This window comes from Megalobrama amblycephala, unplaced genomic scaffold, assembly GCF_018812025.1.
Source record: "Megalobrama amblycephala isolate DHTTF-2021 unplaced genomic scaffold, ASM1881202v1 scaffold373, whole genome shotgun sequence".
NCBI lineage: Eukaryota > Metazoa > Chordata > Actinopteri > Cypriniformes > Xenocyprididae > Megalobrama > Megalobrama amblycephala.
The window spans coordinates 239291-252974 of record NW_025953350.1 but is presented as its reverse complement, the minus strand read 5'-3'; the positions used below and the strand labels follow the sequence as shown (position 1 = coordinate 252974).

The 13684-nt window shown below is 44.4% G+C and overlaps 1 protein-coding gene across 1 annotated transcript in view; it reads right to left on the bottom strand.

The window, feature by feature from the left end:
• LOC125261226 (E3 ubiquitin ligase TRAF3IP2-like) overlaps positions 1–13243 on the bottom strand; it is a 39212-nt gene extending 25969 nt beyond the window's left edge. The window contains exons 1-4 of the mRNA XM_048179842.1: positions 13192–13243; positions 12920–13067; positions 11314–11380; positions 10859–10924 (exon numbers count right to left, since the gene is read on the bottom strand). Coding sequence (XP_048035799.1) covers positions 10859–10924; positions 11314–11380; positions 12920–13067; positions 13192–13243 — 333 coding nt within the window. The remainder of the gene's footprint in view (positions 1–10858; positions 10925–11313; positions 11381–12919; positions 13068–13191) is intronic.
• Between the last annotated feature and the right edge of the window lie 441 nt (positions 13244–13684).

Sequence of the window (13684 nt, the reverse complement as noted above, 5' to 3'; positions counted from 1 at the left end):
ATATAAAGTGGGACCGAAATATTAAATGAATGATAAAATTAAACGATATTTGGATTATGAAATTAATGTTGCCAGTAGGTGCCGGCAAGTCATTGTGTTAATGAATGAGTCATTTATTCAACCGATTCGTTCAAAACACTGATTCGTTCAGAAATAAATATCAAGTGGATCTCTATAATCTATTAGGCCATTGAATCACTCGGTCAACAGATTTGTTCAAAGACTCCGATTCATTCAGGAATGAAACACTGCTCTGTGCACTAGGAGTCAGTTGTACAACGGTTCTGATTTGCATTGGAAGTTTAGTTGGCAGAGAAAATAAAACACCGTTTTGTGTGACATTCATTAATACTCAATATTAATTCCCATTTCCTACACTTCTCTCTCTCTCTCTATATATATATATATAAAAAACTCAAAATAGAATAGGCCTAATAGATATGCTGTGACTGTAATATACACTGAAATAAATATATTTTCATAGCCTATCTGTCATAACATTTCATATTCATCCCATGTTGTCTAAAACAAAAGACTGCTGGTACGATGCTGGTACTTTTACTTCAATGTATTGTACATTCGCTCCACGCTGCCCAGTGCGTCGAGCAGCTTTCCTAGATTTTTATAGTTGGTCAGTTAAATAAAACAGGCATTGTGCCAAAGTTGTAGGCTGGGGGTAGTTGTGTGCAGCTGCAAAGTAAATTAATATTTATGAGATAAACTAATATTTCACGTGTAGATGAATTTATGTCTACACAGAATTAAGCCCTGACTCTGCACCAGTATGATTTGTGTCAAGCCATTCACTAGTCTGGTTATTTGATGAGAAAGAGATGAAATGTAGAATAAACATGTTAAGAATCTGTACAGCTGTAGAGCGAGGGACTATTATTCTGTTGAGCGGAACCGATGAACAACTGATGACGACATGGTTTGATTTCTGGTTGACCAATCAATATTCAGGCTGATTATTCGTTTTCAACCCCAGAAAGAGGAGTTTTTTTTCGTTTTCTTTTTAAAAATGAAAAACGAAAAAAAGTGTGGTTCCCTTTCGTGGGAACTATCGATGCTACGTCGAATGACGTGATGGGAAACCTCTGTATGATTGCGACGTGAAGTACCTCTATAAATATATGAGCAATATCACACTCGTAGCCGTGCGATATGGCTGTATATCAGCACGCTGTGATTCGTCCGTAGGCACAAGGCCGCAGGCCGAGTGCCGTAGGTAATCACAGCGTGCTGATATACAGCCATATCGCACGGCTACGAGTGTGATATTGCGTTTATACAACAGTTCGACGGCACGAGTGTGTAAATAAATAAGAACAACAACGGAGTGTCTTTAAAACCGTCTTTTGTGCAGCACTACTTCCTTCCGCCACGGATTCAAATCTCAATTTGACAGTTGGACCAAGTCTCCGTTACTAATTCTAAAACGTCACTTCAGAACTAGTAACGAAGGAACGTTTCAAAACTCAAGTTGTCAGTTGAACCAAGCCTCCGTTACTAACTCTAAAACGTCACTTTAGAACTAGTAACGAAGGAACGTTGAGTCGCTTCATTGAAACACATTGAATTTTGTACAGTATTAGCGAGAGAGAGAGAGAGAGAGAGAGAGAGAGAGAGAGAGTAGGCTATTACCTGTGTCTGGTATATTGCATTACATTCATTCTTCAAGTCGATGTCCATAATATTATATCCTTTATACAAGTCCGTTTGAATGTCCGCTGAGGAAAGCGATCTTTGTATTTGTCCTTTTTTACATCCATTACACCCATGATTACACCACAGCGCTAAAACTTCCTTTTGCAAAAGTTCCTTTCAATTTAAAAGTCTCTTGTGCTTCACTGACTCATTCTCCTGTAAAGTGTTGCCGCCATCTAATGGCGTATTAATGTAATGTTCACTCAATCCATATTACTTAATGGACATATTTATATAAAATCATATTTATTAACAATAATATTTAGAACAACAAATAAGCACAATTGTACAGTTCAGTCAAACATAAAGCACTAGTTATTAAAAAAATAAAATAAAAATAGGTCACCATTTACGCTTGTATGTGGGTTTTTACAAATATTTAACGAATGAAAAGGATTTTAAAGAGCTTGTGACAAAACCTCCTAACTCCATTGGATCCTCAAACTGTCAATCAAGCCTCATTAATCTGCCTCACCTCGTGAATGAAGTGCGCACGCAGTTTGGACATCTCCTCTGTGCAATGCAAAGGTAAATAAAGATCTGATGTTTGAAAAAATTGTAAAGCGTTTTCTTTACTCAAAAAACCATATGTTTATAAAGTTTAATGTTTTACGTATTTGAAGAGCGGAGAAGAGTCTGATATGTCCCGTCTAGTTGTAGCCAATGTGCTATATAAGGATGTAACATAACGTTTATTATTATCAAATTTAATATAGCACAATTCGACTTGCTCTGGAACAAATAATAGATTAATAAGACCAAAGATTGCCCGTTCTATGTACTCAAATTGAATTATGTCTCATGTTTAACCACTATAAGAGCCAGCGGCAAATCCCCGAGGCACTGGCCGAGATGAAGCTGTTCTCGGCGGTTACAGAAACACTGAACGGCCGCTGACGCACTCGAGCTCGCATCTCCGAAAACGTCAAAACAAATTGTAAAATAGGCGCTGTTATTAAACATGAGTCACATATTTCAGGTCTAAACAACTACATTCTCGCCTAAAAAACTATTAAAACTACAGTTCGTGGTACAAGAAGTAGTATTTGTAAAAATTATGGTTGATTTGATCGGCCGCCATGACGGTCACTTCAAGCGGAGTGATACAAACGGTGAAAAGGCAGTAGGAGTGCTGTTATCACTGAAATATCGCATGGCTATCAGCCAATCAGATTCGAGAACCAGACAGAACTGTTGTATAAATATATATATATATATATATATATATATATATATATATATATATATATATATATATATATATATATGCAAACCCGATTCCAAAAAAGTTGGGACACTGTACAAATTGTGAATAAAAAAGGAATGCAATAATTTACAAATCTCATAAACTTATATTTTATTCACAATAGAATATAGATAACATATCAAATGTTGAAAGTGAGACATTTTGAAAGGTCATGCCTTGGTCATGAGAGCTACACATTCCAAAAAAGTTGGGACAGGTAGCAATAAGAGGCCAGAAAAGTTAAATATACATATAAGGAACAGCTGGAGGACAAATTTGCAACTTATTAGGTCAATTGGCAACATGATATAAAATGGGTATAAAAAGAGCCTCTCAGAGTGGCAGTGTCAAGATGGGCAGAGGATCACCAATTCCCCCAATGTTGCGGCGAAAAATAGTGGAGCAATATCAGAAAGGAGTTTCTCAGAGAAAAATTGCAAAGAGTTTGAAGTTATCATCATCTACAGTGCATAATATCATCCAAAGATTCAGAGAATCTGGAACAATCTCTGTGCGTAAGGGTCAAGGCCGGAAAACCACACTGGATGCCCATGATCTTCGGGCCCTTAGACGGCACTGCATCACATACAGGAATGCTACTGTAATGGAAATCACAATATGGGCTCAGGAATACTTCCAGAAAACATTGTCAGTGAACACAATCCACTGTGCCATTCGCCGTTGCTGGCTAAAACTCTATAGGTCAAAAAAGAATCCATATCTAAACATGATCCAGAAGCGCAGGCGTTTTCTCTGGGCCAAGGCTCATTTAAAATGGACTGTGGCAAAGTGGAAAACTGTTCTGTGGTCAGACGAATCAAAATTTGAAGTTCTTTTTGGAAAACTGGGACGCCATGTCATCTGGACTAAAGAGGACAAGGACAACTCAAGTTGTTATCAGCGCTCAGTTCAGAAGCCTGCATCTCTGATGGTATGAGGTTGCATGAGTGCGTGTGGCATGGGCAGCTTACACATCTGGAAAGGCACCATCAATGCTGAAAGGTATATCTAAGTTCTAGAACAACATATGCTCCCATCCAGACGTCGTCTCTTTCAGGAAAGACCTTGCATTTTCCAACATGACAAAGCCAGACCACATACTGCATCAATTACAACATCATGGCTGCGTAGAAGGAGGATCCGGGTAGTGAAATGGCCAGCCTGCAGTCCAGATCTTTCACCCATAGAAAATATTTGGCGCATCATAAAGAGGAAGATGCGACAAAGACCACCTAAGACAGCTGAGCAACTAGAAGCCTGTATTAGACAAGAATGGGACAACATTCCTATTCCTAAACCTGAGAAACTTGTCTCCTCAGTCCCCAGATGTTTGCAGACTGTTATAAAAAGAAGAGGGGATGCCACACAGTGGTAAACATGGCCTTGTCCCAACTTTTTTGAGATGTGTTGATGCCATAAAATTTAAAATCAACAAATTTTTCCTTAAAATGATACATTTTCTCAGTTTATACATTTGATATGTCATCTATGTTGTATTCTGAATAAAATATTGAAATTTCAAACTTCCACATCATTGCATTCTGTTTTTATTCACAATTTGTACAGTGTCCCAACGTTTTTGGAATAGGGTTTGTATATATATATATATATATATATATATATATAATTCAGATAGACTATTATAATGGCGGAAAAAGACACTAAGAAGGACAAACAGCAGTTTACAAAGTATGTGCCTCCCTGCACTCGATTCATCTCGGGTGGGGACACACACGAGATGTGTGTAATCTGCCTGGGAGTTGAGCACGCACAGGCAGCTCTTGAGGGAGCTGTCTGTGTTCACTACGAGCGGCTCACTCTCAGAGTCCTGAGATCGCGGCGGGCACTCTTCGAGGAGAGTGCTGCGGCCGGTGTTCCCCGCGGATCTGGTCCCGCTGCTGCCGAGGCACAGTGAAGGCTGCATTCGTGGGGATCACAAATGGATCTGGTACAGGGGGTTGAGACGGGCTCTGCCTTATCTCTTCCCTTACCTGCCAGACCCAGTGTCTCTCCTCTGGTGGTGGGAGCACGCGTTGCGGTTTCTTCCCCCCAGAGAGAGACACAGACACTCAACGTATCTTCCGCCGAGGAGGTTGATGTGGAGAACGTCGAGGCTGGTGATGAGGAACCGCCATCCTCATCTCCAGCTTATGAGGAGCTGCTGGAGGTAGTGACTAGGGCAGTCGATAAGCTGAAAATAGACTGGCCCGCGGAGAGGATAGAGTATAAACCAAAAAGCAAACTCGATGAGCGCTTCCTCCCCGCACAGTCACTACCCCAGCGTCGGGGTCTGCCCCCAAACATCTCTTTACAACAATATTATGGGGCTGAAACACAACGGCTATGGGGCGATGCCTCGGGTTGAGGAGATGCTTGCGAGCTATCTCTCGCCCGAGTCTGCATCGTCCCTTAAGACCCCGACATTGCCCACCAAGCCTTTAAAAACTACATCAGGGCTAGTGGGCAAAGCTTATTCGGCAGCGGATCAGGCTGCAGCCTGTCTACATACCATGTCAATTTTACAAGCATATCAGGCTGATCTGCTGGGGGAAATTGACGAGAGTGGGGAAGCGACATTTGAGTGCATTCAAGAGCTGCGTAAAGCGACAGATCTAGCTCTCTGGGCCATCAAGGAGACGGCCAAGTCAAGACAAGGACAAAAATATCCTTATGGATGCGCTGCTGTCTCCTGTGGGCCTATTCGGCGACGCAGTATCTACTGTCATTGATAGGTTCCAGGAGACACGCAAACAATCAGCGGCCTTCCAGAGGTTCCTTCCCCACCGCGTCCATCCCCCCGAGGCTGCTGGGCGGGAGCAGCCTCGGCCGAATGCAAGCTCCTCAGCGCACAGAGCGCAACAAAAAGCCAGTGTGGCCACCTGTGCTCCCCCGCAGAGAGCTTGAGGACCAGGACGGTCAGCACAGGCGAAGCCTTCCGGGGGTAAGGCAGTTTCAAAGAAAAAGTCCTGACGCCAGCCGTCTAGGACTTATGAGGGCAGCTCCCCCCGGAGGGGTTCGTATATTAAAAAATCTGGTATCCGTCCTGCCACCCAGTGTGCGTCAGGGTCTCCACCGATCCTCCGAGGAGGGTCGGTTGTCACTTGATTCGCTTAAGCCACCATCGTGGAGATGAGTGTTTGCTTTAGTTGGGCTCTTGACCCTTGCCTTATTAATATTAGAGTTTGTTTGGGCAGTTTTAACTGAGTTATGACAGCCAGACAAGCAAAGAGAAATGATCAGGTGTTGGTTATGTTTTCACATAATCATTATTTGACCTGAATCACTGAACTCATTTAGAGCCCAATCTCTGAGTTAGATTCACATTATTGATTACAGCAGCACTGTGATTCTACAGCACAAAATCAGCTTTATCAATATAATCTGAAGGATTTCACATGCAAAAAAATCTTTCTCTTAGGCACACACAGACATCAAGAATCAGCCTGTGAATCTCAACGACGGTGACAAGCAACATATTCTGATCAACAGATCAACTCTGAACATTAGAAAACAAGCTACTAAAAAGTCACATAAAAACAGAACAAAATAAAATATGAGAATAAAGGAAATTACTAAGACAATTAAGCTCATAATTTATTCATGCAGCAATGCATGATGGGAGCCATGGATGAATTTTGATTGGTGGCTCCCAGAATGCACTGCAACATGCTTTTTGATGGTCACCACTGTTGAGATTCACAGGCTGATTCTTGATGTCTGTGTGTGCCTAAAATGAATAATTTTTTTTTGTTCAACACACCTTTTCTGGAATCATTTGAATCATATTGATAAAGCTGATCTTCTGCTGTAGAATCACAGTGCTGCTGTAATCAATATTGTAAATCTAACTCACAGATTGGGCTCTTCATGAGTTCAGTGATTCAGGTCAAATAATGATTATGTGAAAACATAACCAACACCTGATCATTTCTCTTTACTTGTTTGGCTGTTATGACTCAGTTAACAGCCCAAATAAACTCTAATATTAATAAGGCAAGGGTCAAGAGCCCAACTAAAGCAAACACTCATCTCCACGATGGTGGCTTAAAAATTGTGATTTTTCTCCTTTGGTGATTCTGCGTGTTCGTCTATATCGGATGTCCAGAAGACGTCAAAACAAGACGTCATAAAAACTTTCATTCTGGCCCCTCAGTGGACGTCTTTTCAACCTGAGACAAGACCTCAAAAAGACGTCTTCTGGACGTAATTTGCTCAGTGGGAAGTGCTCAAAAAACACCAGAGACCAGTCTCGAGAGACTGGTTCCCTTAGTAGAATTTATGGAAGAATGGAAACTTCTCCCGAACATTTCGAAATGGGTGCTGCTCACAATAGAACAGGGTTACAAGAATACAGTTCGGCTCTCGGCCACCCAGGTTCAATGGGGTTCTTCCCACAGTGGTAACCCCAGAGCAGTCTCTGGTTATGGAACAAGAAGTTATGACACTTTTGCAAAAAGGAGCTATAGAAAGGGTTCCTCCTCCCAGCAAGCTGTCAGGCTTTTACAGCCGCTACTTCATTGTTCCAAAGAAGGATGGAGGGTTACGTTCCGATCATAGATTTACGTGTGCTAAATCGATCTGTACGAAAGTTAAAGTTCAAAATGCTTACACTCAAACAGATTATCCCACAGATCAGGTCCGAAGACTGGTTTGTGGCGATAGACCTGAAAGACGCATACTTTCATGTATCCATCCATCCTCATCACAGGAAGTTCCTCAGGTTTGCTTTCTGGGGCGAAGCTTATCAATACAAGGTTCTTCCCTTTGGCCTATCTCTATCACCCTGCACGTTCACGAAGTGCGTGGATGCAGCTCTGGCTCCGTTGAGACTCCAGGGCATCCGCGTACTGAACTATATCAACGACTGTTTGATACTAGCTCAAACAGAACAGTTGGCAGCTCAACATAGAGATGTTGTTCTGTCGCACATGAAGAAGCTTGGGCTGAGGCTCAATGCAAAGAAAAGTGTGCTGGTTCCTAAGTCAAATTACCAACTACTTAGGGGTAGTGTGGGACTCCACCACGATGCAGGCATATTTATCCCCTGCTCATGTGAGTTCCATTCTCGGAGCCGTGAATGCGGTGAAGTTAGACCAGTCACTCACTGTAAAACAGTTTCAGAGACTGACGGGTCTTTTGGCAGCTGAGTCCAACGTGATAACTTTTGGCCTTCTGCACATGAGACCCTTACAGTGGTGGCTCAGGACCAAGGGGTTTTCTCAGAGGGGAAATCCTTTTTGCATGATCAAAGTCACGCGGCGATGCCTTTGTGCTCTGGTCATGTGGAAAAAGCCTTGGTTCCTGTCCCAGGGACCTGTGTTGGGGACTTCTCGTCATCGCGTAATGCTTACTACAGATGCTTCCCTCACGGGCTGGGGGGCGATCATGAGTGGTCGCTCGGCTCAGGGTCTATGGGAGGACCATCAGCTCTCCTGGCACATAAATCGGCTGGAGATGATGGCGGTATTTCTTGCATTGAAACACTCCCTCACGGACCTGAGGGATCATCACGTGTTGGTCCGTACGGACAACACGATGGTGGTCTCATATATCAACCACCAGGGGGGTCTGCGGTCTTGCCGACTTTGCAACTTGGCCCGTCGGATCCTCCTGTGGGCCCAGGGAAAGCTCCTCTCATTGAAAGCAGCTTATATTCAGGGGCATCTAAATGTGGGAGCAGACGCCCTGTCGAGGCAGGGGCCAAGGCCCGGGGAGTGGAGACTCCACACCGAGGTGGTGAAGCTCATCTGGAAAAATCTTTAGTCAAGCGGAAGTCGACCTATTTGCTTCGGGAGAGTCAACCCAGTGTCCACTGTGGTACTCCCTAACGTACCCAGCACCTCTGGGTCTGGATGCTATGCTGCAGACGTGGCCGAGGCTACGTCTGTATGCATTTCCCTGGACAAGGTACGCCAGGAAGGGGTCAGCCTGATACTGGTGGCCCCGTACTGGCCGACCAGGATATGGTTTGCGGACTTAGTGTCTCTAATAGACGGCTCCCTAATGGAGCTTCCTCTCAGGTAGGATCTCCTATCTCAAGCGGGCGGCACGATACTCCCCGCCCAGAGCTATGGAAACTGTGGGCCTGGCCTCTGAGGGGGCAAGGCTCATAGACTCCGGTCTCCCAACCGAGGTTGTGGAGACCATCCTTCAGTCCAGAGCTCCCTCCACAAGGAAGCTATATTCATATAAATGGAAGTTGTTTTCTACATGGTGTAGTCAACGGAATGTGGACCCTGTCCAGTCATCTATCAGCTTTGTGCTTCAGTTCCTCCAAGAGAAGTTCTCGGAAGGGTTATCTCCTTCAACATTGAAGGTTTATATAGCAGCCATTTCGGCTTATGTTCCTGTAGGGGGTTCCTCGGTGGGTCGAGACCCCCTTGTCATATGCTTCCTTCATGGCACACTGAGGCTGAGGCCTGCAGTGCATACAAGAACTCCAGCCTGGGACTTGGCTATAGTGTTAGAGGGGCTAGCTGAGGCTCCCTTCGAACAACTAGAAGAGGTATCAGAAAAATTCCTCACTCTAAAAAGGATATTTCTTCTGGCAATCTCGTCTCTTAAAAAAATAGGAGATTTACAAGCACTCTCGGTTGCTCCTTCGTGTCTGGAATTTGCGCCTGGTATGGTTAAGGCTTTCCTGCACACTAGACCTGGCTACGTGCCAAAGGTCCCCACCAACATCCCGGGTCCTATTGTACTCCAGGCTTTCTGTCCTCCTCCTTTTGTAGATCCGGATCAGGAGAAACGCAATCTGCTTTGCCCCATTAGGGCTTTAGATACATACGTCCACAGAGCTGCCCTGTGGTGGAAAACAGACCAGTTGTTTGTATGTTATGGGTCCCCTAAGAAGGGGGGCCCAGCATCTAAGCAGAGAATGAGCAAGTGGGTGGTCGAGGCCATCTCACTTGCCTATGAAGCATCTGGACAGCCATGTCCTCTAGCTGTCCGTGCTCATTCCACTAGGGGTATGGCGGCTTCTAAGGCATCAATGTCAGGAGTATCATTGAATGATATATGTGATGCAGCTGGATGGTCATCCCAGCACACATTCTTCAGGTACAACCTAGACGTAAGTTCTACTCCGGGTTCCTCAGTCCTGTCCACAAGATCACAGACAGGTACTTGGTGATACGGCGTAGTTGGGACAGCGTTTCCATCACGTCATTCGACGTAGCATCGATAGTTCCCACGAAAGGGAACGTCTCGGGTTACTGATGTAACCCTTGTTCCCTGAGTAAGGGAACGAGACGCTACGTCACATTGCCATACCCCCAGCATACCTGTGAGTGTCTTGCATCAGCCATAATCCAGAACCTAGCGTTCTTTGTTCTGGGTATGCTTTGTAGTTTCCTGGTCCGTGACATCACCCGCCTCTGACGTCTCGTCTCATCATTGGTTGGATACAGAGGTGCTTCACGACGCAATCATACAGAGGGTTCCCATCACGTCTTTCGATGTAGCATCTCGTTCCCTTACTCAGGGAACAAGGGTTACACCAGTAACCCTGGGACGTTTTCTCGTTTTTCTGATTTCAATATTAAATCAAAAAATGAATAAACGGAAGATACCCTGATTCACCTTAATTTTTGTTTTTTGTTTTTTTGTTTTAAAGTCTAACAAAAGCACCCAGAGGTAAGAACTCAACTATGAAACAAAAAGTCAATTAAAGGTGAAGTACCAGTGGTAGAGTTATGACTGATGTTTAAACAAAAAAAGCAATGTTTTGATAGTATCAAAAGTCACAGTATTTACACTTTTTGAAAGAAACAATCTATGAATGCTTACAGTATTTACATGTATTTACATATTAAGCTGTTTTTCTTTTTATATTACACACTTCAATTTTAAAACACTTTAAAACACAGCTCTTTTTCTGTTGCAATAATAATAATAAATTCTTACATTTTTTAATAAAACTGTCCATCCATTTGTTGATGTCCATTTCTCTAACTCTGTCTTCAAATATATCTATCTAAAAAAAATAAAATAAAATTCTTTGTTTTATATATCTAGTATACACATGTGACAAACAATAAAGGTTTGATGAAATGACACTGTAAATAAGAAAAAAAGAGGCAATCAATCTTACAGCTGGTCTGAATCCTTGATTATTCAAAAAACTCACAAAGGGCATCAACTCTGCTGCAGTGTCCACAGAGTATGTTATGAAAACATCTCCTGAAAATCATAAAAGTTATATAGGTTGTCAGAGTTCAAGGTGATCTGAAAATCTGTCTTTGAAACATCACTCACTGCAGTCATCAGGAAGACTGATGTTGCGCTTCATTGTTTGAAGGTGGCCGACGGCAGCTGGTTGGGACGGCTGGACACACACTTCTGACATGAGCTCCTCTTACAGGGGCTGTGCTCTGATGGGATGTGACTTGAGGGGGCCTCACAGCAGCCACTTGTCTAGAGATGGGCCTCCAAAAGAAAGCAAAAACATTTAGATATTCACAGGGTAAGTCAAACTTAAAATATTGAAGTAGGCTAATGCCGAGTTCAGACTGCACGATTTTCAAAGTAGTCGGGTCACTGTTCTTTTCACACTGCATGACTATCTTGGCCAGCATTCAGTCGCTGCTATGTTCATACTGCACGATGGATCGGCGACAGAAGGTTTCACACTGCATGACTTTACAATAGGAAGAATCGCCGACAGCCTCTGTCTGGCACGCAAACTACGTTTCACAACCAAACACACGCGAGACATGACAAGGAAATAACGCGTGCAAGACCAGAGTTCTCATGTGAGACTGGCCCTGTGTCTCAATCAGCTCCCTAGCTTCCTAGGTCGTGAATCAGTATATAATGAAAGTGAATGTGGCTGATACCCTGATCAGTGCCCTGACTACTGAACTAGGGAGCTGATTGAGACACAGGGTGGGATTATTATTAAAAATAGTAGCCCGCAAGAAGCTTGAAAAACGAATTGCCTGTGCGCTGATTTGCAGCGAAAACAACATAAAGAAAAGAAGAATATGGAGAAGGAAATGTTTGGGGAGACGCGAAGAACAAGGATTGTGTGTTCTGCAACGACAGTTGGAGCAAAATACATAACTTTTCAATGTGCTGCTGTTGATGGTCAAGCAAATGTTTGTGCTTTGCTTCTGTATGATAAAATTGTAATGTTTATCTGAAACGAAGCCATGCTTGCTGATATTTTGGTCTATAACTCCTCCCCGAACTCTCCGCTGCTCTGTATCTTGCTCTCTCATTGGCTGTCGGTCATCGCCGATGTAGTTTTCAGTCAGAACACTTTTCACACTGCAGGATTTTGAATCGCCGACAGGTCCAGATATTTAGCATGCCAAATATCTCACGGGTGTCGGCGAAAATGGTGTTGGGGCAGGGCTTCAGCTTCCTCCACGGCTCAATTAAGTGGACGATGATTTTTTATTTACTGCATTATTGTTTATGTTACTGCAATGCTAGTTGTCTATGTGAGTTATAGCATGTAAATTTAGAGAGTGTTTGTAACTGTGAAAACGTCTCAGGTTACGCATGTAACGTCTAGGTTACTGTTGTAACCCCCATTCCCAGAAGGATGGAACGGAGACGTTACGTCGATACTGATGTAATGGGGTCTTGCCTGGGAGCCCAATCACCTCCAAGGATACAAAACAAGCCAATGACTCAGAGCTATGGCAGGGGAACGTAACGTTTCCGTTCCCTCCTTCTGGGAACGGGGGTTACAACAGTAACCTAGACATTCCCATTCAGTCACGTTTGACGTTACGTCAATACTGACGTAATGGGGTCCCGTGAAAAGCGCCATAGCAACTGAACCACGTTACGAGTGTTAGGGAGGCAGATGCTGGCAGGCCGTAGCGTGCCCAATGCAAGTGCGGCCCATACTCACAACCCTCCAGCGCCCAGAGTAAGCCCAGGAATGTCTTCCATACCAGTGGGATGGAGAGGACAGGGCGTTACAATGGAGAGGTCGAAGCTGCTGTTCCTTACCCACGGGGAAGAGTGCTTTGGAACTCAATTCCCATGTTTTTCAGCCATGACCAAAACGCCAGGAAAGCGTTCCCCGAGGAGGGGAAAGCTACGGAGACCACACCCTGCCCGAGGGGAGGTAATGTGTGGAAAACACATATGGACTGGCCTGAGGACAGTAACGCATATGGAAGATCTCTGATGTAGGTCCTACCTTCCGGGAGGAGCGCACTAGCAATCAGAGACGAAGTTGCCCAGGGAAAGACACGGGTTTACCATCAGGGAAACCGTACCGTGGACAAACACATATGGGATTACCCGCGGGGAATCACAGCATATGGGCATCTAGCCCAGTACAAGGGCAGACCAATAGGGCATACACACGAGTACTGGACCTAGCGCCGGACGCCTCCGCCACGTCTGGCCGCCACAGGATGCAGGAGGAACTCCACAGGGTTCACCGTTACGGGGAACTGAACTGAGGAGCGGGAAAAGTGCTCGCATTCCCTCCCCTGAGGGAAATGGCACAGCAAGTGAACACCCATGGCTATCTACGAGTAGACAGCACACGGGTGGACACCGATTCCACTCGGAGATTGTAATGTTTGCAACAGAGGCGGCATGCGCCAACGCCCAGGAAGAAGCAACACCCCGAGTGGAGTGAGCTCGCAACCAGAGGGGGCACGGCTCGCCTTGCGACTGGTACGTCAAGGCGATGGCATCCAGTGGGCCAACCTCTGTTTGGAGACAGCCTTTCCCTTCTGCTGACCTCCAAAACAGACAAAG